This window comes from Gavia stellata, chromosome 1 (assembly GCF_030936135.1).
Source record: "Gavia stellata isolate bGavSte3 chromosome 1, bGavSte3.hap2, whole genome shotgun sequence".
Classification (NCBI taxonomy): domain Eukaryota; kingdom Metazoa; phylum Chordata; class Aves; order Gaviiformes; family Gaviidae; genus Gavia; species Gavia stellata.
This window is the reverse complement of record NC_082594.1, coordinates 32,592,051-32,615,043: the sequence shown is the minus strand read 5'-3', so window position 1 is coordinate 32,615,043 and position 22,993 is coordinate 32,592,051. Positions and strand designations below refer to the sequence as shown.

The 22,993-nt window shown below is 46.5% G+C and overlaps 2 protein-coding genes and 2 non-coding genes across 5 annotated transcripts in view; 1 reads left to right on the top strand and 3 right to left on the bottom strand.

The window, feature by feature from the left end:
- The window catches only part of GTF2F2 (general transcription factor IIF subunit 2), a 90,523-nt gene extending 82,453 nt beyond the window's left edge, over window positions 1–8,070 (top strand). For both annotated transcript variants that reach the window (XM_059836313.1, XM_059836303.1), the window contains 2 exons: window positions 480–623; window positions 7,167–8,070. In XM_059836313.1, coding sequence (XP_059692296.1) covers window positions 480–623; window positions 7,167–7,286 — 264 coding nt within the window. In that variant the 3' untranslated portion in view covers window positions 7,287–8,070. The remainder of the gene's footprint in view (window positions 1–479; window positions 624–7,166) is intronic.
- Window positions 8,071–16,888: 8,818 nt separating this feature from the next.
- LOC132318747 (small nucleolar RNA SNORA31) lies at window positions 16,889–17,024 on the bottom strand. The gene has a single exon (XR_009484380.1). It is a non-coding gene; the product is annotated as a small nucleolar RNA SNORA31 (small nucleolar RNA).
- Window positions 17,025–17,763: 739 nt separating this feature from the next.
- TPT1 (tumor protein, translationally-controlled 1) lies at window positions 17,764–22,054 on the bottom strand. The gene is made up of 6 exons (XM_059821109.1): window positions 21,969–22,054; window positions 21,518–21,591; window positions 20,871–21,061; window positions 20,042–20,147; window positions 19,432–19,548; window positions 17,764–17,993 (listed from the first exon to the last, which is right to left on the bottom strand). The coding sequence occupies exons 1-6, from the start codon at window positions 21,994–21,996 to the stop codon at window positions 17,991–17,993; spliced, it is 519 nt and encodes a 172-aa protein (XP_059677092.1). The 5' UTR covers window positions 21,997–22,054; the 3' UTR covers window positions 17,764–17,990.
- On the bottom strand, window positions 18,055–18,184 carry LOC132318745 (small nucleolar RNA SNORA31). The gene has a single exon (XR_009484379.1). It is a non-coding gene; the product is annotated as a small nucleolar RNA SNORA31 (small nucleolar RNA).
- Window positions 22,055–22,993: the final 939 nt, after the last annotated feature.

Here is a 22,993-nt window from a genome sequence, read left to right as displayed (position 1 = left end):
CCAAGAGCCATTTGAGCACCCTTTGGGCAGGTGGTTGTTAATGATTGTGGATGTAGCAGTGTTGGTCTGTGGATTTTCCCAAATATGGTAATTTGTAGGTTGTTCGATTATATAAGTGTCATTATACTTCAGAAGCTGGTACCAACAGAGGTGGAGTGAAAATACCATCTCGGTTTGGATTCCTGTACTAATATCAATTCTCTTTACAGGTTTGGAAAAAAAACCCCATCTTTCTGGGTTTTTTTACCGGTTAAAGCAGAGATACAGATCTGAAAAGCTTATTGTGCTGAGGACAAACTGCTTAGTTTATGTTCATAAAAGAACATTTGAGTGCTCAAAAGAAAATTTTCCAGATGAAAAGCACTGAGTCATTGAACAGTGTTTTGTTAAATAGAGGGGTTTTATGTCTTAATGTTCAGCACTGAGAATTATACAGTGTTACATATGAATGTCTTTAAAATGTGTTTTGTGTCTGATAGATTGAATATGAGAAGAAGAAGAAAGAAGATGGAAAACGGGCTCGAGCTGATAAACAACAAGTGTTGGACATGCTTTTTTCAGCCTTTGAGAAACATCAGTATTACAACATTAAAGACCTGGTGGACATAACCAAACAGCCAGTGGTATGTACTAGTAATCTTGTGGTATAATAATTTTCAGTAGTTACTATTGTATATATTTTCCATATCCAGAAAATAGTTTAACATATGCTGTATGCCTTTGAAACAGCTCTCTAAATGTCTTTTACAACAAATGGAAATCATAAAGTTTTAAATTCACTATCGTAGAACTGTGTAGGATACCAAGCATTGCAGTGAGCATGCTTTTTCTTGGCAGAGGTGATTTAAGTAGCCTTTAAGTCTCTTTCTTATTTAGGTTCTCTTTAATACTAGAAACCAAATTCTATAATGCTCTGATGTTTCCCATGCTACTCCTGTCCTCGCTGAAGTAATAGCCTAGTTCTGTTGCAGTTGGTAGTAGAGAGCTTGTGTAAGTGGGTGGTCAGCCTTTTCTTCAGCCTCTGAACATTATCTTGGCATAGCAACAGGGATTACTCTTTGTCTGTGGGTCTACAAAATTGCATTTCATGGAATTAGTATTAAATGCACACATTATCCATGTTAGGAGCTCAGACATCATGTAAATACCCCCAAAACCACTTGATTTCCTTTACAAATAGAATAATTTTTAGAGTAGGAGTTTGGTGGTTTGATATTTGGATTTTGTTTTGATTATTTTTTTTAAACGCTGTTTTGATACATGAGCAAAAGCATGAAGATGTGTGCTTACATGATGGTTGTGCTATCCTGCAGTGTCTGCCTGCCCCTTCATCTGTGAACCCTAACTGTTCAGTTCTTTCCCTTCTTCCCCTGTTCAAGCTTTCCTTGAGCAGACCAGGCGGGAGTGAGGAGAGACAATGACATGTGAAGTATCTTTTGGTGCTTTTGATGTTTTTCACTGCTGATTTTGATATCTATCCTCAACCCAGCTGCAGTTCTCAGAAAACTTAAAGGGACTTAATTATGTTTGAGTCTAAATGAAGCAACAATTTCAAAAGTTGTTAGAGCTAAGGCAGAAAAAGGAACAGTGACAGCTGCATTAAGGAAAAAATTACTCCTCTCTAAAAGAGGGGGGAAAATGGAGATGCTTAACAGTTTTTCTCACTTCATGTTTAGAATTAAGTGGATCTGTATAAGAGGATTTATGTAATATACGGTGTGCAATATGTTTGGCTAAGAAGCTGCACAGAGATATGTTATTCAATTCAAATACATGTAGGTGCATGGTGTTCTAATACCTTAGAAGAAACTAGTTGGATAATGTGTTCATGTCTTCTCTTCCACCATTCATTTATCTAATGAGTCAACTCCTTATCTGTGTGGCAGAGAAGGTATGTGGATCATGGGAGCTGAGAAGCAGGAAGGAATAGGAGGAAGATGTGGAGGGAGTGGCAAGAAAATTTTAAGATTTTTTTTTTGTAAGAGATAGGTGTGACAGTCAGTATCTCGATCACTTTGAACGTAAGTGGATGCAGATTTATCCAATCTAACATGACTTCAGCTAGAAATAGTCACCTGCAACTCCCACTTAATCCATGGGAGAACAAAAATTTTCTTCCTCCTGTGATGTGATTTGCCTCTTGAATGTACTGTCTCTCTGCGTCAGCTCAAAGGAGCCTCAAGAACTGTGCTTCTGACACAAGTTTGTTCGTTAAGCACAAAAGGTTGGGTAAGATTAATCTGATTTTTATCTTAGTCACTGCCCTAAGGATTAGATGTATAGAGTAGTTTTGTATTCTGTGTTTACAAAATTAATACTTTTATTACATTTATGATAAATTTCAGTGTCTATATACCTCTGCTGTCATCATATGCTCCTGAATATATTCTACCCATAGCATAGTAGATCTGTGCTGTGTACTTTGATCTTAGCAAATGTAGCCTTTTTTTTTTCCCCCCAACTATTGTAGTAATACAGATATGTTAAAAGGAAATCGTAAACTAATTTGACCCAACGTCACGTGTTATTTGGGCTATATCTTTGCATCTGTGTTTCTTATTTGAGTCTCTACCGATGGCTAAAAGTCCCACAGGGCTCCGGAGATCAGTCAAACTGTTAAACCCTCTCCCCCGGAGTGGACTGTGTGATCTCAGTTTCAAGCTGTGTGTGAGAGTTAGGGGTTTTGTGTTCGTTCCCGGCTGGGGTGTTACTATAGGTGTTGGTGCCCATGCAGCTTCCTCACACCCAGATATCCTGAGAAAATAAATGACCAAAATCCTCTTCCTAATGCCTTTCTTCATTCACTGAGTAGCCAGTACGGTAATAAATTCAGAACTGTCTTTCAGTACGTCATCTAAAGCTATTGTAATTTCCCTTCTGGGTTTCCATTAAAAACTTCAGTAGGGAGTTGCTAATGGCATCCATTTCCATTTAAAAATACTATCCCTTGGTTCCTGCTGCTCAGCCAGTGTTCACCCTGTGTGTGAGCATCCCTGGTGCTGCGGACTTCAACCTCTGGTGTGCACGTTTTGGGTTTTTTCTGCAAATAAATTATCTGTTCCTAATGCCCACTGTGACTTTATTGTTTGCAGAGCAGCTATAGCTGACAAAAAGATGTAAAATGCCAACAGGTGAATAGACATGCTTTCCCCATGCTGTACAGAGGTTGGCTGCTAATTAATCTCTGCTGAGTGTTCACTGCTTTGTTTTCTGTCATAGTGTCTAAGATTGTCGGGGTATGTAATTCCTCCTCTGAGTTTCTAAATGTTGAGGTTATTTTTCCAACGTGAGGAAAAAAATGCTGCTGCTGTCTCCTCAGCTCCTGTTAAAATCAAGTTCTGGGTGCTTACATCACTGGCTAATAATATTTAAAACACATTTGTCTAAGGGAATCAATGTCTTTGTTAGTGAAGTAACAAATAAATGAGGGTGTTTTTCTGATGTAGTGGTAAATGTAAATAGTAAAATAAATCCTTGCTACAGAATATGTTGCATGTTACACAGGAGGTTGCTGCCATCTTTATTTTGCAATCGTGAAATCACAAAGCAAGTCTTTTCTGAACGCAAACTACCATTATATTAGGGAAACCTGGTTTTATTTGTTTTCCTTTTTAATGAAGAAAAACAATTTGCAGTAGTAGGCAAACCTGTTGCCACCTGCCCAGATGTAAATACCGAGTGCTCCCTGAAAATGTTGCTATAATTCTAGATTTGGACTTAATGGCTGACAATAGAGTATGCTTTTTATGTGAGTAATCAAATATTTATGAAGAATGGAACCAGTGGTCTAAAGTGCCACGTCTACATGTGTATTTATCCTAAATACGGTGGGTTTCTTTTTTCCCCTCAAACTTTCAGAAGGGTTTACAGAGCTTGGAAGTTAACTCCCCTTTCAGAAATTTTTGTCCCATAGTTCTGTAATAACATTTCACTTTTTATGGAAAAAATCATGAGGGAAGGTGTAAAAGAGCAGAGGATGTCTTAAATGTACAGATTACCTACAGATTAGCTTCTGTGTTAGAATTATATGTATATAAACATATCGAATCCCTTTCTGAGAAGAAATTGTGGGCTCCTGATTAGCGCTCACCAGACTCTAAAATTCACTGTTTGGCATCACTGGAGGAAGTGGGGGGGTTCTCTTGATGATATAGTATGAGACTGAGTAGTATGCTTCAAGATGTATAGGCCAACCTGGCACAGTGCAGACCCAGGTGGAAGGTCCTGGTTTCTGGAAGGAAGAGTGATCCTATAGGAAAAATCATAACGTCCCTGAACTCATCTCATCAAGCCACTTGTTCTCAAGTACGGTACAGTACAGCAGGATTATCCCTGATCTGTAATTGTCTAAATGCTCCAACAGTTCAGCATTGTCTGTCCCCACAGAGTGATTTTTCTTGGTTAACGCTCTCAGCTGCCCTCCCCAAAACCACTGCTGCTTGTTTCCGCCCGCAACTGAGATGGCAAATGGGAATATGTTGGAAATTCTCAGTTGCTGCAGTTCACGGTCCCAGCTTGAAGTGCCCTTACTTGTGGCAGAGACATAACCTCGCTGTTCAATTTGGGTTGGTTTTGTTCAATTTTGTTATGCTGGTGAATCAAAACTCATGGAAGTTTTGCCCAGAGAGAAGCGGAACTGCCTGGGGAATTGGATCTGAAAACTAGTTGAAACTAAAAGTAACCTTCATTTAACTGAGTGGGTGGTTCGGAGCCATGAGCACGTAGTGAGAGGTGAGAACTGCCTCATGCAAAACATCACCCAAAGATACTGCCACCAAACAGCAGCGAGCCACTGGGAGCCATGGACTGTGCAGCCATAGCAGCTTCATTCTGCCTGAGCCCTGTGGCATCATCACACCTTGTGACCTGGCTTCCCAGATGCAGACTAGGTCTCTCAGCCCAGGAACTGCATATAGATGTAGTTCATGGGACAAGATGCAATTATACTTTTTTCCCAATTCTCATTAATCTGTCCATGTGGTCTAGAGCAGAATTTAACCTTGAATCTGAGTATTTCTTCCACCTGCTCTGCCATCTTTTGAAGTGCCTGTCAGTGACACTACTGAAACCTACCTCACGTGCATGCCCAAGGATTGCAAGCAAAGCAGTGTTTATGCAGGTATACACACCTACACATACTTACATAGAAATCACTTTTTCACCTGCTTTCATCACCTTTTAAAAAAAATGCATTGCGCAACAGCAGTGCTGTTGTACAAAAACGTTTGCGCACTAATTGCTGTTGTAGTGAGTACATTGGTCTTAGGTACCTGACTCTCAAATAATGGCAGCATTTCTGCAATAGATGAGATGTGGAAAGGTGTGTTAAGAGATGTATATTGATCTCCTGCTGCCACCTGCTGGGGTTTGCATCATGCACCCTTGAAAGCTGACGAGCCATCCCTGCAGTGCAAAATGAACCCCCGGTTCCCTGCACACGGCTCCTGCGCGCAGCCGCTTTGGTCAAAGACAAGACCCTAAGAAAGTTTGTATACGTAGTCTGTTACAGTCACCTTTCTTACTTGTTGGACAAAGTGATCTTTTAAACAGCCCTTGTTGCTTCGAGATAGGTTTTTAAGATCCACTTTGCTACATGAGTCCAAACAGAGTATCGTCATTACTGTGGGATCCAGATTTTTTTGCTTTGTAAATTTTTGATGTGTACCTGGAGAGAGAGAAACAATCGGTTTCTCTAAATGAGACTTTTTTTACTGACTAAGAATATACTTTTTATTTGTTTCCCAACTTTTCCATTTAGCAAAAAATGGGAAGCCTGTAAGGAAGAGACTGGGCAATCGGCCTTTCTTTTTTTCCTATATCATCCTCAAATATTTGCTTTTTTTTACAAGTTGGAGTATGTTGGTATTTTCACTTAGTGGAACTGTAGATACAGAAAATAAAAGGGTTCCAGTAACTCCAGCTCAATATATGCACTCAAAGAGGACTAAATTGCTCAAACTAAAGCAATTATGAATTTAATGGGGGGATTCTTAAACTGTGGACTGTAGTTGCCATGGCGATCCACTCAAGTCAGTCCTGATTAATATTTAAACAAACAAGCAGGCAAATGGCTCTTTAAAAAATGAAACAAATTACTGGTGTTTATTATAAAGAGTAAAGGAGGGTGATATTAGTGAGCTGCCTTGTGTCAAAGATTATACTACTGGTTATCATAGCTTTGCTTGTTTTTTTTTAATTTCTCTTCCTAGCCTTAATATTTAAATGTAATAGAAAAACCTCTGGCACCTACTCAGCTCTCCTCTAAAAGCGAAGCCATAATAAAAAGCTTAAAGCTTTGCAAAACAGCATGAAAGCGAACGGCTTGGGGCTTTGATGGGGTCTGAATAAGGCAGGGAGTTTCAAGATAATCCCAGCCCAAGGAAGCCGAAAAGCCTAGAGCTTTTAGCTCAGGTGGAGAAATTCCATCACGAGGAGGATGTGTGAGGTAATGGTGATGTACAGACCTGTACAGTGGCTGTCTCACACCGCCCCAGGAAGCCCCTTGCACACAGTGGCCACCCGCGCGGCTCGCTAACTGTGGCTGCAGCGGGCTCCCAGGGCAGAAAGCCTGCTGCATCCCCATTCCTCCACAGTCGTGTGAGAAATGGAACCGCACAGGTTTTTAGACCAACTGTGTGTCTAACACTCAGGGTACGTCAGGCATATCTCAGCCTTTTGATTTTGCAAGCGCCCTGTTTTGAGAGCGGAGCTGGGGAGCGTCTTGGCTAGCTCACCCATGGGTGGGTGCTACTGCTGCAGGTCTGCAGTAACCTCGCCATCGCCCTCCTGCAGGCTCCAGGAGCTTTGTTTCAGCAGCCCATGGAGCATCCAGCCAGCCAGTACCTGACTCTTCACCCCCCACCCTGGCAGGGCTGTGCAAGGCCAGCCCGGGAGCTGTCAACCCTGGGGCTCAGGTGCTCCCTGTTGCATCCCTGGGGCTTGCGCCGGGCATTACACCCGAGCTGCTGTAATCCCTGTTGGTGCCTGGGGGGTTGAAGTCCGTCACAAGAGTCATAATTGCATAAGTTAGTGCTGATCAGCCAACCTTGCGGTCTGCCGGGTCATTCTTATGAACCAAGTCAATGTGTTTGAGCAGATCGTGTGACATCATGTAGGAACCATGGCAATCGCCTGCCTGTATAATTTGAGTTTTTGTTTTCTTTCAGATATACTTGAAAGAAATTTTAAGAGACATAGGTATCTACAACGTGAAGGGGACCCACAAAAACACATGGGAGCTGAAGCCAGAATACAGACACTACCAAGGAGAAGACAAGAGTGATTAACAAAAGTGTTTATGAAGCAAGAGCAAATTAGAGTAATTGCACTGAGGGAACTGTGGTGGGTTTACAGACAGGACTGAGCACAGGGTAATTCGGCAAGGTTCAAGTTAAATTAAAGCATCTGATACTTTGTAATTTTCTGTAGCTTCATTTTTCTTCCAAGGAATATTTCTTATATGTTTCTATAAGTGTTTTGTCTTTTGACAGGAAAAAAATATTTATAGAATAAACTTGTATTAGATTTATCTTTATTAGAAATATTTTGAGTTCTGATCTTACTTTTTCTTGGTAGCTTTGTGGCTTTTCCAAGCCTCGACGACTCTGAGGGAAAATGTGTCCTAGAGGAACCCGTAACTTTGTGGATTTGCATTCCAGTAGAACCAGGTTCACGCCCTTACTTCTGCTGGGATCTGTCAGGGCTTTGTCTGGAAGGCTGCAAAGATGCACAAACCTTTGTGCAGTCTTTGGGTGGAACAGACATGATGCTCCTTTTGGGATCAGGCTTTAGGAAAAACAGCCACAACCACGGTGCTCATCACAGTCCTTAGACTCCATGGGAACAAATCAGCACACTTAGAAACCCCTAAAGCAGAGGCTGTTTGATACACAGGTCAGTGGGAAGATGACAATCCCCTCCAGGTGATTACTGAGAAAAAAAAACAAAAACAAAAAGAAATGTTTGTCTATTAGGTGCATCAAAGAATAGATTTACCTTTTGTTTGGTTTTTATGGTGTTACCTATGTTTTATGTTTAAGCATATCAATAAAAGCGTTATTTTAATTTGTACCATGCAATGTTCTACATTATTGACTGAACACATGTTGTGATTTATATAGTGTAGGTATGAAGGTTTCTTTCACACCATGTTTTTATTGCTGGCTTTGCCACTGGCTTTCCATGTATTTTGAGGAAGATTGCTTAATGTATCCGTGTCTCTGTTCCTCCATTTTTGAAATGCACATTGCAAGGGTTGTCTATTCAGCATCCTTTTTAGGAGGGAGATGGGAGAGGACTACTTAATTATATTCTCAAAGCTTTTATGTTAAAAAAAAAAAAGAGCAAAGAAAACAGAGTGGAAAAAAAACTCATTAGTATACCTGTAAATGAAGCAGAAGGTGAGATTTTATAGCACAACTTTCACATTCCCTCAGGTCCTTCAGATGTGTGCATCACTTCTGCACATAGTAATAAAATAATGGGTCTGCATGAAAAGCAAACATTCCATTATTGGTCCACTTGGAAGCAACGAAAGGTTGGGAGGGGGGGTCAAATGCCTTCGCAGGTTTGTAAAACAACTCTGACCCCTTATGTATAAGTCACACATTTTAATTTTGCTCACTTAATTTTTTCTAGAATTGTTCCTGTAAGTACCTCTCTATAGATATGCTTCCTGCTGATGCTCAGCTTTCCATGGCATGAAGTGTCCAGTTCCTAGGAGGTGGACTACTGAGAGTTTTCGAAGAATAGATCACGTTCCAGGGATGTGTGTGTGCTTTCATAAATATTGCCATTGACTTATGTCTCTTCAGGCTCTGTGAGCAGGACCCAGCTTGCTAACGGCTGCGGGAGATACCCGAGGATGCTGAGAGGAACCCAGGAAGTCAGTCTTCATGTCTTGCTACAGTACATTATGTGCTCGCCAGCAACAGCCAGAGCCTGCACGCATTGCTGTCCTCCTCGTGCTGTTTGAGTCCTCCCAAGACTTGCGTTCGCAAGCATGTAGGATGAGAACTCTTGCTTTTTATGAGCTGGGCTCCTTTGTTGGATTTGTGTCCTGTTTGAGCAGCATAGGTACCTAGAAAGTCTAGGGCAGCCTCTCCCTTATGTTGCTCCTCACATGATCTTCTAAACCCGTGCAAGGGAATGTCATGCAATCCTGATTTAGTAGTGGTGTGATTCAGTGCCACACATAAAAATGACTGTGCCATTTCAGAGGGAAAAGGTTACCTTTAGTGGGATACCCAGCAGGATTAGCTTAGCAGGAAAGTATTATGGATCTGCTTGTGTTTTTGGTTTTATGTGAGTTTACTGCTTCACAATTTGTCTTCAGTTGAGAGGGACATAATCAGTCAGCGTGAAATGCCAGAAGATCTAAGTAGGTATTTTATTGATCTGCAGAGTGCCTTTGGACAGGGTAAATAGGCTCGACTTAGGAGTAATGGAAAGTGTACAGAGCACACCATTTTTTATGGGGTTTATGGTTTTCACAAAAAAAATACGGGCATCATTAAAAACATGGAGAGTGCTGGAAGTAAACGAGCAGTGGGGTTTTCAGCCAACGAGCAACAGACAGGTTGAGGAAAACCAAGGTGCCCTGTTTTGGTTGCAGCCTTCTCTAGAGCAGCGCCAGCTTTCAAGGTAAAAGGGGAACAGGACAATGAGGAAAGTATTTCAAAAAAATAACTGGGAAATGCTACACCAGGATAACCTAAGAAAAGACAGTTTAGAAGCTAGGCAGCTCATGAAGCATTTTTTTTCCTGCTTCCTGCATGATTTTGAAGGCTTCCTAGCTTGTTAGGGTGCAGCTGGAATTTTAGACCCAAAAGTAGCCACAAAATCCACGTGGCATGACAGAGGGGCACAATGGGCCCACAGGGGTGCTGACCTAGAGCATGAAAGATGGTCTCCTGTGCCAACACTGGGACCTGTGCTGTGCATTCAAAGACTCTGCTGCCTCCTGCCTGGTGGGAGCACACGGTAAAGATGGAGATGGAGTTGTTAGGTGCCGTTGGTTGGCAGGTCATCATCCAGCCTACAGCCAAGCCACCCTAGAGACAAGCAGCAGGGAAGACACGCTGCTACAGGCCCCCCATTCTCCCTTCTGCAGTAACTCAAGGTACTACAGGACTGGTCTAACTTCAAGAGAGGCTGTGATGATGATTTAGCATTTGGGCCAACCTCACTGGGATCCAGCATGTAATAACCAGCAAAAACTCTCCAGCTCTGCTCTGCTTGTTCTGCAAGGCCACCTTATGCAAGTGCTGTTAGCAGGATTGCCATCTGCCAAAAGAGAGAAGGAGGAGGCTCGTAGGCGTTCACGGCTGATTCCCAGGCCCCCACATTGGATTAATTTAAACTCTGAACTCGCAGCAGTGATGAAGACTGATTCCCTGCTGGTCTTCCCATGTGCTGCTGACTCTGCTCACTGCTGAACTCTGCTCGTGCAGATGTTCTTGAACATCAGTGGTCGAAACACTGGTCCACAAGCGGGTCCCATCGGTACTAGCAGAAGTATCAATGTGCTAAATGCCATTAAATGAGATTAAAGGCGCGACTACTCTCTGGCACTACTTCTCCCAAATGACCAGTTCTTTGAGTGATCAGAAATTTTATACTCGGCAAGCCCAGGCAATAGCAGCATGGGCCCGAGCTGATGTGAGGCGACAGTGATGGAGCTGCCCCAGTAGAGAAATCCCTGTGCCGATGGACTGGGAATGGGTGAGAGGGTGCGAGCCTGGGGGCTGCCACTGCTACGTGGGGAAGGGGGGGCTGGATTTGAACCAGCACATGGGACAGGTCCTGGTGCTGCCCTGCATCCCTCTGTGCTGGCTCACGGCTCTGAACATCTGCCTGCCTCTGCTGCTGCCTGCCTCCTCCATAGCCCTGCCATCAGCCAGCCCGGAGGCTGCTGGTGGGGCAGGCAGGACTGCACAAGGAATGGGAGCAGAAAGTACCAAGCACAAATATTAGCTGTGGGCCAGCAGAAAGCCATGTGGCTCCAAGATCTCTGCTGCCGACACTGTGTCTTTGACGCAGAGCTTGTAGTGGAATCGGCGCTCGCTAGCTGCTGTCATCCCAGTGGTTGTCGGTCATGCTTTGACTTGGCTACGTAGTGTCTTCACCAGCAGCTCGGAGTCAGCTCAAGCTGAACGTACGGCCTGTGTGTGTCAGCTATGCCCACCCACGTTCACATGTCCCTGTCGCCAAGATGGCATTTTCATTAGTCACTGTGTTTACTGACTCCTAACAAATCATTTTTCTCGCTAACGCAGTATCAGAGCTGAGCCATTGCTCCAGGCTCACCTGGAGCCAGCTCAGCTGCTGCTTGAGCTTTTCAAAGAGCTGTGTTTGGGTACAACCTGCCCCATTTCTCACAGCAGTGGCAGGACTGGAGGACTCTTTCTTGGCTACCGCATGTAGCTGGTACTGCATATGGCTACCAGGGTGGGCACAGCCTTTCTTTTTCTTGAGGAGTGTTTAATTATTTGTACAAGAATGACAAACTCCAAGAGGAAAGATCAAAAAAAGGCCCTTTCCAGAAGAGCTCAGCAGGTGTCTTAAGGTTCAAATCCCTTGTCTGGCTCAAGCAGGTCAAACTTTTCCACCTTCAGCTCTCATCAAAAATTTTGGAGTTCATTACATTTTGGAGTAAGGAATTGGTAAATACCTTTGGACAGGGAGCACGGGGCACCCATAAGCCAGAGGGGTCAATGAATACAGGTGCCACTGAGCATCACTTCAGCACATAGGTCTTGTGTGATAAGCACTAGCAGCTGAACTTACAGCTACCCTGTTCTCCAGCCCAGCTCAGCAAACCCCAGCACAAGGAGCTGCTTGGTACTGGTCATACTGGTCTTAGGAGTACCTCAGCCAAAATGCATCCCTTGGAGAAGTGCAGCTGGCTGAGAGGAGCATTTTACTCCTGATGGTGTCAGATGGGGGTTTGAGCTTCTGCAGCCAGTGTGTTTGCAATTATAGGCAAATAAATGGGAAAAGGGAGAAGCTGGAGTATTTGGCTTCCAATCTTGAAATGAAGGGAGTGACTGTTTTCATCTCTACTCCATTAACTAGTTTTACCTCTGGAGCTTGTTCTTGAGAGTGGGATTTCCACAGGGACCTGAGCACCTCCAGGAGGCAGGGAAGGCTTTCAGCAGCTGCAAGATGGATAACCAAGTAACAGGCAAGGGCAAAGGCTTAATTAAAAGCAAGGAAGGAAACAATGAAGAGTCCCTCCTCAGCCACCTCAGCCTATGCCTGCAACCCTTCAGCTGCCCCCACCTGTCTGCAGTGGGAGGGCTGATGGCACTGGGGGAGGAAAATGAGACCAACCTGCCATGGGCTTCACATGTCTAATTTAAGGTCTCTTTTTATATCCAGAGAGGGTCACATAAAACCCAGCGTGGATTCCTGAAAAGCCTCCCTCCACCGCCCAGCCAAACCCAGCCCTGGGAAGAGGCTATTTATACTCCAGCAACAGGGAGGCTGCAAGCAGCAAAGGCTGCATCTGTGTGGGGTCCACCAGCCCAGGGACCTCCGCGCACCAGGATTTTCCTCCTGCATGTCCTTCCCAAAGCTGCTTGGCCTGCAGTAAGCAAGGTGGCCATGAACACAAAACCCTTCTGCTTGTGGGCAGCTGCCATCTTGCCTGTTCAGCTTAAAAATCAGGTGGGTTTACAGGGGTCAAAGCACTCTTAGCCCCACGATGATGGGTGAACCAGATGTCACATGCTGCCAGGAGGTGGCTGCCAGGCTGGGACAGCCAAAGCCAACAGGTGAAAGGCTGCACCAACCCCCTTAAACACCTTTTTGTGGGCAGCTTGACCAAGCATCAGCAGCTGCAGGCAGTTTTATGGCTGCAGGAGGCAGAGAAATCATCCATCCCTGCCTGGACTGGAGGAGCCAAGGGTGCCCAGCTCAGGTGCAGACACAGCTGTAGGTAGAGATGAACCTCAGCCCTTGAACCAGACTATTGCAGTAGCAACAGTGGGGTTTTACTATCTGAGCATCCACAGCAAGCAGGGAGGGAGCAGCCAGCTTTACATGGCCTTTTCTCAACTACTCTATTACAAAGAATTTGGGAAGCCAGACTTTAAATCCTATAAAAAATCAAACAGCTGCATTGCTTTGGCAGGGCTGCCAGCATGCCTGCACCTTGCTGAGGTGGGAGGAAAGGGGCTGCTCTCCAAAATGCCAGCAGTACTTCCTCCCGCCACTGCTGGTCACAGAGGGGGAGGTGAATCCAAGCTGTTGGCTCCCAGGATAACAAGAGGGCTGCGGAGAAATGATTGCTCATCATTTTCTCACCGTGCTCAGCCACTGCCTCATTGGCAAGGTTGGTATCACACACCAAAATAGTCTAAAAAGGCCTCCTAGGGTGATTAGCTCCCTTCTGCCAGAAGCAGAAGGTGATGAATGCAGCTCTAATGGCTCGAAACAACCAGCAGTTACATGCATCCTCAACAACATCCTGCCACACTCCTGCAGAACACACTTCCAGGGTCATCAGCATTTGCTGGCACCTGAAAAAGCTCCTCCAGGCCCCCAGCCCTGGCCACAGCCGCTTGGCTGTGATCTTTGCACAACAGCTTCCAGCTGCGGCTTCAACCAAAAGCCAGCCAAGGCACAGGGACCACGAACCAGCACAGTTGCGCTCCTGGCAATGGATTTTGGGCTGTTTACGGCAAAGACCTTCAGGCTTGGCTAGGTTGTTTTTCCTCCTACCAAGACATCTACTTCCGAGCTAAATGAACATGGTGTTTAACTGCTGCTCTCCTGCTGTGGGCAAGCAGCAACACAGGGATTTACTTGCTGGCTGGTGCAGGGCCAAACATCCTGGGGAAGTGGCTGCAGAGCTGAAGCATAGCCAGAGGTCCATGGGAGCAGAGGGAGGCGTCTTACCTGCTCCAAACCAGCAGCAGTATGCGAGAAAGCAGAGATACCTTACTGCAGATACTATTGCTCTTTAATAAAAACATCCTCTTTAGACAGCTGTTGCTGAAAACACTGCCAGGACTGCAGCAGGCTGGCCTAAGCCAGCTCAACAGTCAGAGACTTGCTAAGGGAAGGAAGCAAGCTGCAGCTTTTTTATTTTTTCTACATCTTTTTTGAAAAAATAATCTAATTTTACTTCTCTGACAACAACCATGTCCTAAGCTTATGGTAAGTCCCTCCTGGCCTTTAGCTAAACCACATGGAAAAAAAACCACAACAAACAGAAACAAACCTAACTCTGTTCCCTACATCCATTCATTTATTCCCTTTACAGGTTCTCCTGCCTTGTGCTAAAGCTGAGGGTTGCACAAAGCTCCAGGACTGTCGCTCACCCAGGCTCCCACACCCACCTCCTGCCCATGTTGAGTGGATAAAGCCAAGGGATGGAGCTGGGCTGGCTCAGCTGGGTACCCGAGAGGGGGCAATGGGGCTATCCAGCTCCCCATGGCCCCACCAGCACCTGTCCCAGCACACCAGATGTTCCCTCCACTGCATGAACATCCCCAAGCCTGCACCCTTTCTCCTCAAAGCAAGAGGTCAAGGAGCAACAAGCTGCTGCAGCAGCATTTGGATGTTAACAGCATGGTCACTGGCCCGTGGGAGGTGGGACTTTTTGCCAGCGCTTGGCTGAACCCCTGCACACAGTCTGGGGGCTGGAGGCACTGCGGGGCTGCTTTGAGAGGGCGAAAAAGAGTGGATTTGTAGATGGAGTAAGACCCAGCTGGGGCAGCAAAATTGTGAGACAAAGAGCAGGCATTGAGGGGGAGCAGTGGGGTGGTAGGGCAAAAGGCCAAAGGGACCATGAGACATGTGCCCAGCACAGTAGCTGCTTCCTCCAGCCCCAAGATGTCACTCCCTTAACCACAGAAATACAAAACTAAAGAGGGAGGACTTTTTCTTCCCCTTTTTTATAAGCAATCAGCCTTCCTTCCCCTGTCAGCAGCCAGCTCAGGTGGGTGCAGGAGCAGCCTCCTGGCCCTACGCAGGGCTGAGACCCAAGCCATCAGAGGAAAGGTTTCTATCCAGCTGCTTAACCCACTCCATGAGGCTCAAGGGGAAAAAGCTATTCAGATTCTTCCCAGCTCCACAGCCTTCCAGCCATGGCAAGTATCCTCCCAGGAATGCGAGATACAAGCCTGATAAGCACATATTTTAGAACAAGACACAGATAGGTTCTAAAGCTGTCCTTCAGTTTGGGCTGTGTTTAAGCAGCACCAGGGTAATTTGTTATGATGGGGGACTTTTACCAATTTAGCAACTCCAAAGCTGTAGCATTACAGCCATATGAAGCCTTGCCTTCTCAAATCACTTCAGCTTTTCAGCCCCAGAAAACAGCTGCTTGAAATGAAGAGGGGCCAGAAGAGGAGGAATGGGGTTACAAGGAAATACACTGACTTCATTTCCAACTCGGAGTTGCATCAAGGACTATTGATAAGCACATTTACCAGCCACAGGCCTCCCACTTAGCAACATGTAGCAACTCCCAATGCAAGGAGCTGGATCCCAACTTTCCCTCACCCTGCCTCCACTGCAGGCAGCTGCCACAGCAGCATGGCTCAGACTGCTGCTTCTCACCACCACAGTCCTTCCCTGCCACCAAGTGCGGTTTAACCTCTCCTTCCTGGTGTCTGGCAGGCTCGACACTGCAGAGCAGCAAGACGTGCCCTTTTCCCTGAAGAAGGCAGGAATACATTTTTGGGAAGCACAGTGCTGCCAGCAGCAAAACCACTTCTCTTGCAACTTGCTGGAGAAACAAACAGAAGAAAATCCTGCATCTCAAGAGCATTTGAACCAACATTTTCCTACACCAGGCTGAAGCGAGATTTCCCGTCAGAGGCTCAGCCATGCAGAGAAGCATGAGATTGATAGAAGCATGTAACCCACTAGTTAGGCATGTCTGTACACACCAATTAAATATCCCAATTAGCCTGGAGTACAGACAGGATGGCACACAATTTGCTCTAAGAAGCCATTCAACCCAACAGCAAGACTGCACTCATCATGCTTTTAAGCACCTGCTTTTCAAAGCAGCACCTCATCATTTGTATGCAGCTGCCACATAGCAATTTGCTCCAGGTTTGTGCCCAGGGAGCCAGGGGTATTAGGGGCTGCACAGCCAGACTAGGGACTGCATAGCCATGCAAGCCCTGCCCAGCCCACAACTTACTCCACTGAGAAGCAGAAGTCTTAAACTAAGCAAGTGCTTACTCTCCCCTTACCTTTAAGGCTTCCAGTTTTTAACAAAGATGCAATGGGAAGGGTAAGATAACATCCTCACCTGGCCCTGTTAAACAAATCCTCTGCAAGGAGAAGGAGAACTGGCTCACAGTGTTTTTATTTAGGCTTTGAACCTGCCTCCCTGCCTTTCAGCCCCACTGGGTGAAGGCAGAGGAGCATAATTTACATTGCTCAGATTACACCAAAGTTGTACCTCAGCCAGAAGCCCAGCTGGCCCAAGACTCTTTCTTGGGAAAGCTAAAGAAAATATGTATGCAAATGAAGTTCCCACAGAACTAAAATAGGGTGTTTAAACCAGACAAGAACCTCCAAGATAACTGGGGCACACTCTGCTCCCACCCCCACAGACATTATCTCACTCCTCCCAGCCCGCTGCCACATCTCTCTCACCCCTGCAGAAACCTGCCTCAGAGACCAGGGGCCAAAACCTGACACAAGACAGCAAAGATGCCAAAAGTCCACTGAAGTGGAGGCCTGAAGCCTCACAGATCAACAGCTAGCAAGCAGGTCATGCCCTCCCTTTCAGGCACCTTAACCTCCTGTACCTTTAACAGTTAGTGACTGGCAGTCCAAGGCAACATCCATGGTCAGGCACACACAACTGTGTTGTCAGCAGCAACATAAACCCCCTTGCCCCCGTTGGGGCTCTGAAGGCGTCTGTGTTCCTTTATTCAATCCAGACTGCCACAAGTTCAGACAGGTAGAAAGCGCAAGGAACCTGTTACTGTCGCATCTCAGCAAGAACCAGAGAAGCAATGGCTGTTTGCTCCAGGTCTGTCAAACAGATGCATTTCCTAACAAGGAACACAGCAGAAACAGAAGTTACAAATACTCAGGTAAGTCTCAAGCCCAGACACGCACCTGCTTTCTAATAAGCCTAGGACCATTCCCACACACCTCTCCAAGGAGAAGGCAAAGTACAGGAAAACCCCAAGTCCTGTAACTTGACTTGAGTTTAGATAACCTGCTCCTGAAGAGCTGTCAAACACAGAGGAGCTAGTACCACAGCCAGGCTGTGTTGAAAAACCTAGTAATTTCACTCCCTCCCCAAAATGTTCCCACTACCTGGGCTCAGACAGAGTGCTGGCATTAGACTAGTGCTCCATCCAATCTCCTACCTTCATCTTGAAGTCATACTACAACTGAGGACAGACTCACGTATCCTTGTCTGACAAAGAAGCTCAGCCAGCACTCGGCTTGAGAAGCACATATTCCATTCTGTTGGCATTTTTTTATTAAATTTTGGTATCTTCCAGAGGTAGAAGTCTCCGTGCAATCATGAAAGATGAAGAAGGTCCACTCCACTATGATGACATGTCTTGAGCTTTGCCTTATTCCCCTCAGCCTGCTCTTGCACTCCAATGCCACAGGCAGAAACTGTGTGAGGTCTGTCTGAAGACAGTCAAGTTGTAGTGTGCTAGGACCAGGCTATACTACTGACAGTACCAAATCCTTGGACAAACATCTTGCTGTAACCTCTCCTGCAAGTCACCCTAAGAAACACACTAGACCAAAAGGCATCACCTAGAATGGGTTTAAATGAGTTTTATTTTAGACAACCTACATGACAGATGTTTTGTTTTTTTCTTTTTTAAAACAATGCCTCCACTCCAAATCAGGGTCAAAATAAGTGAATAAAGCTCAAGATGACATCAGTCCAGTTGTTAGACATTGCCGATTCCTGGTGGTGTGCCGATGAAGAAGAAACAGCAGCCAGCTATGAAGACAGGTGATCCAAAACCATACTGTTTGATTTGTTACTGAAACAAGAGTAGAAAGTGTTAGTTCAAGGTCACAACAGTGTAAGTTTCTGTAACTTATTTGTGTATTCCCTAATTCAATCTGAGCTGCCATAGTCAGGCAGGCAGAAAGCACAAGGAAGTTATTTTTGCATCTTAGTGCAAACCAGAGAGCAACAGGACAAGTGCTCATGGTCTATCAGAGGATGCTGAGCATTTCTATAATTGTACAGAGCAACTGGCATCAGCTGCTGAGCAAGCCAGACAGGATACTCATTCACGCCCTTTTTGCTTGACACACCAAGCTTCAGATTTCCTCTCAAATAAAAGCATGTCCTAAACAAGTAGTAAAGCTTACAATGCACATGCTGTCTCTTACAAGAGCTGTACGAAGAAGCTAGAACAGTTTTTTTCCCCACTGTAATGCCTTGCCACTATTCTTTCACCCCATCTTGAAGCAGATGGGGCTATCCAAATTACACATTCAAAAGGTCTGCTCAAGTAGGGGAGATGCGCACAAGCTTCTCTTCAGAGTAGGTACCTTCCAGGTGACTGCCTGTTCTAGGGTCTAGGACAGACATCACCGTTCAGTCCAGCTGCAGAAGGTGTCTCTGTTTTGGCCAAAGTGTTCCTCTAGTTGGGCTACTGCTCCACACTAGAAGTTAGTTCATCTTCACATGACTTGCATACCAGAAAGCCTGTAAGAGGCTTTACAGATAAATTTAGCTGGCTATAAACAGGCTTCATTAAGTCCACAATGACTGGGCAAAGCAATTGGTGATCCCATACTGCTAGTCTGCAGTGAATTCCACAGCTCTTGGAATAAGCTAGAAAATGCAAGTGTTGGGATCCAAATACTGTTTCATTGCAACCACATTCCAACACAGAGTAGTTAAAGAGAAAGCAGACCACAGGAGCTGCCTGAGCACAGGCAGTTGGAGATTCCAGACAGAATAAGGTTAAGTACTTGGTCAAGTATTGCTGTGTTCCCAAATTTAGGGCAGTATTTGAACAGACATTCTTGCATAACAAAGTAAGGCCATCAGATTAAGTGAAAGAAGATGGAACGTGACCATGTAAGGTACTTTAGAATTAACCCCCCCAAGAGGGATCCAAAGTAGAAGTGCTCCATTTCACAGGATGTTGTCTTTAATCTAACAGTTTAAAACCATTACCAATTACACACATCCAACCAAGGCAATTCCTTCTGCACTTCTTAGCCATTAAGTCACAAAGAATCATTGCAATGAAACTAAGTCCCCTTGTATACTATTGTATCATACTAAAAGGGAAGTTTCAGCCACTTCGTAAAATAGGAAGCAGCAATTAGACTGTACTTACATGAACTTTAAGTTTTTAAACTGGCAGCTACTGTTCAGCTTTAACAGGGATACGACAGAACACTGAAAGAGCTAATCACGTAGTTAAGTGCATTCATCCAGTTCAGGTCAGTACTTACACATTTCTCGATTTCTAAGCCGTCCTTAAAGAAAATCATATATGGGGTCACACCATCCTCACGGAAATCCAGGAGAGCCACCATACCATCTGGATTCATGTTCTCTCCTACAAAGAACTTCAGAGGAATGTGTTACTAAGACATTTAGTGAGCTAGTACCAGGAAAGTCTCCTTTTAGACAAGAAAGCTATAACACCTCTGAGTTCAGTTTAAAGGTCTCCCTGACAAGCAAAAGAGATTTTGCTCTCTGCAGCTTCTCCATTTTAGCACCACATAAAACTTTACCACACTGCTATGAACAGCAGAGTAAGTCACAGCAGAGGCCAAAATGATCCTCCTTTCAAGTCTTAACCTCATAGTTTCTAAATGGTGATAGCTACAAATGTAGTTAACTACAAGTATTGCAAGCTGAAATGAGATCCCCAAATACTTAAGTCTTTCACTATTTCTCCCCTCTGACCCTCAGAGCCCCTAATGCTCTCAGAGAAGGGTAAGTTAGATGTCCTCACAACAAGAGCGCTCAAAACTCTCCCCAGGCAAGTTCAGCAGATGAACCAATGGCAGTTTGTGTCACTGCAATACTGCTGTAAGGAGACATAAGTTTCATTACCTGGTAGTTTTTGAAGTTAGCAAGGATGTGTTTGATTTGTTCTGCAGCCCCTGTCATGAAAGGCTTTACTCTCTCTGGCTTGTGTTCCTCCAGTCTGGCTTTGATTCTATAAGAAAAAAAAGCACTGAAAACATTCTAGCGTAACAACTTCACTGTGCAGCATCACATCATAGCAGAATGAGTTACTGGCAGTCAAACTGTTTGATTTTGCTGCTTTTCCCCCTCTCAAAGTCCCCAAATTTTAACTTAAATTTCCTAGTGAATTTGCAGAACAGTGCCTGCCACTCACATCAGGCTCATTTTACTTCTAGCTTAGCAGTAGACAAAAATTAGCACACCATTTCCACAGCATGAAGAGTTCTATCCATCAGTATGACACAGAAAGTGTTTTCACCTTTAATGCTAACCCACTGAACACTAAGCAACAGAAACTATACCTTGAATTAGCAAGTTCCATTCACACACATTGGTTTTGGACATTTAAACTGTCAAGGCAGAAAAGCTTCCTGAAGCTTTCTTCACCACCCCACCCTCTTCCCCATGAATGTCTAGCAGAAAGTAATCGGAAAGAAAACAGCAAGGTTACAAATAATATCCAAAGCACACAATCAGGTCCTCTACCTCAGCCAAGATAAACTTAGATATTCCAGTATCAGTTCTTTAAAGCTCCAGTTTTGCCAAGAATTAAGACATTACTGAAGTCCGCAGCCAGTTTCACACCTGTATCAGAACTAGCACCTACTCAGAAAAAGTTCAACACTATTTTTAAGATCTCAGCGACCTAACAATTTCACCGTCCCATTTAGAGGAAAAGCCAACCAACACTTACGCTTTCATGTAGTCCTTGATGTACTTCTTGTAGGACTCTTTTGTAAAGCTGGTTTCCTGAAGGTGGTGGTTTATTACTATATCAACACCAGTTATGACCGTGGCTTCTGTTCCATCTCCCTCAGGACCTTCAGCAGAGGCATTGCCACCAATTAGAGAGTCATCAATTTGACCCTCTGTCCTGGTGACCATCTAGATTTAGAGACATCAAAAAACTTAACGGCTCTGCAAAAATCTTAATGCTACTGCTCTTACACATCTATGACCTGACAGCAGGGCATGATTTCAGAGCCACATTTAAGTGCAAGGAAACTGACTGCAGCCCGAGCACTGATTTCTTAAGCCAGGCTCCTCTCCTGGTGCCTGACCAAAGCTTCATTATACCACCGGCGCTGCACTCCAGCTCGGCTGCCCCGGGCCCTCTCATACACCACTTGTGGCAGCAGCCAGCCCTGCCCCGGCCACAGGCACGAGGCCGTGGTGGGTCTCCCCCTCTGAGCCCCCTGGCAGGGAAGCCAGCTCCCTCTCCCCAAATCCTGCCTCCACCACCGGCCCGGCAGGCCCGGCTCCACGCAGCGGCCGGGCCCTGAGTCACCGCAGCGAGGCCTGCCTCCCCCCACCCTCCCCCGGGGCGGGCGGGCCACTCACCTTCCCCTCCACTTCCAGGCACAGGCCGTTCGCCACCTCCCGGATCTTGTAGATGTCCGAGAACATCTCGTCCTCTGCGGGGGGACATACACACACGGGTGGACGCCGCCGCGTCAGCCTCCGCCTCCCCGCGCCCGGGCCGGCCTGCAGCCACCTTCCCCCCACCGCCCTCCCAGGCCACGCTCCGCTCCGGCTTCCCGTCGCCCCCCACCCCCGGGCCCAGCACTCCAGGCTGGGCCCCGCGGCCTCGGCCCGCTCGGTCCGTGACCCCTCCCGTCCCCGTCCCCCCCCGCCCCGCCACAGCCGCCCGCACTGCACATGCGCAGTACCGCCAGGCCCAACAGCCGGGCCCAGGCCGCGGCCAGCCGCTTCCCCCGACTGACTGACCGACTGAGCGAGCGACCGCCCGTCCCTCCCGGCCCCCTCCCCCGTGCCGCGCCGCCGCCCTTACGGCTGATGCAGTCCCGGTAGATGATCATGGCGGCGGCGGAGGGCGGCGGCGCGGGTCTCTGCGCAGCGACCCGAAGGCGGGCGGGAGCGAGGCGGAAAGGGCCGAGTCAGCGCCTGCCGGAGCTCATATAGCGGGCACGTCCCGGCGCGTCATCGCGCACGCGCGCCCTCTTCCCTCCCTCCTCCCCCCGCCCCCCGCCCGGCGCGGCGCCCCCGCGCGGCTGTTGGCCGTTGCTGGCGGGGAGCGCCCGTTGCGAGGCCGTTAGAGCGGCCTTTTGTGGGGGGGGACGGGGACTGGACGACGACGACGACGACGACGACGCCGCTCCTGCAGCGCAAACCGCCTCCCCGCACACGCCAGTAGAGCCGTGCCGGCGGGAGGGCGGCGGTATGCCTGTGCTGACGAGGCAGGGGGAGCTGCGGTCGAAGGCCTCAGCCGCGGGCAGGGGACGAGGGCCGTCTGTCGCTGTGGTGGGCTTCGCTGTGCTTTGACTGGCAGGTTTGCCCGGCGGCTGTAGCCTTCTTCCTCTTGCTGATTTTTTCACTGACCTGGGCATGAGTCTTACTCTTCAGTCCTGGCACAAGCTCAGTTTTCAGGGAGAAACGCTCCCGGCCTTTCCCAGGCGTCTCGAGGAAGCGCTGCTGCGTGTTTCCCACCGCGGTCACTTTCATTTCCACTGTCATTTTCCATTTTCCACTGTCATTTGCTGCGCTCGCTCCCTTGACAGCCTGATAACGTGTGTATCGGCTGTCCTGACCGCCTCCAGCTGCTGCCTTCTCACCTGCAGGGTGTCTCCTTATGATCTCCATCGTCTGTAATGACTACTGTAGTGTGGGCTGTGCTCACTCGCTGCTGAGGAGCTCCTGACACCTTCTAAGGGCCGTGACATGTATTCAGTGTACTGAGTGCTGTGCCTGCTCCAAATAAATGGTATTTTTTTTAATGGACAAATAATTAAGAAGCTGTTAGACTCTTCCTGTTATTACTCCCTCAGATAAATCGAGCTGGGTATGTTCAGAGACACC

What these genes read in the sequence shown, in the direction of transcription:
- TPT1 (XM_059821109.1), bottom strand. Translation starts at nt 21,996, where the DNA reads ATGATCATCTACCGGGACTGCATCAGCC. An exon ending in CTACCGGGACTGCATCAGCC is followed by an intron (nt 21,592 to 21,968) that starts GTAAGGGCGGCG and finishes GTCCCCCCGCAG; the next exon opens with AGGACGAGATGTTCTCGGAC. An exon ending in GCCTGGAAGTGGAGGGGAAG is followed by an intron (nt 21,062 to 21,517) that starts GTGAGTGGCCCG and finishes CTCTAAATCTAG; the next exon opens with ATGGTCACCAGGACAGAGGG.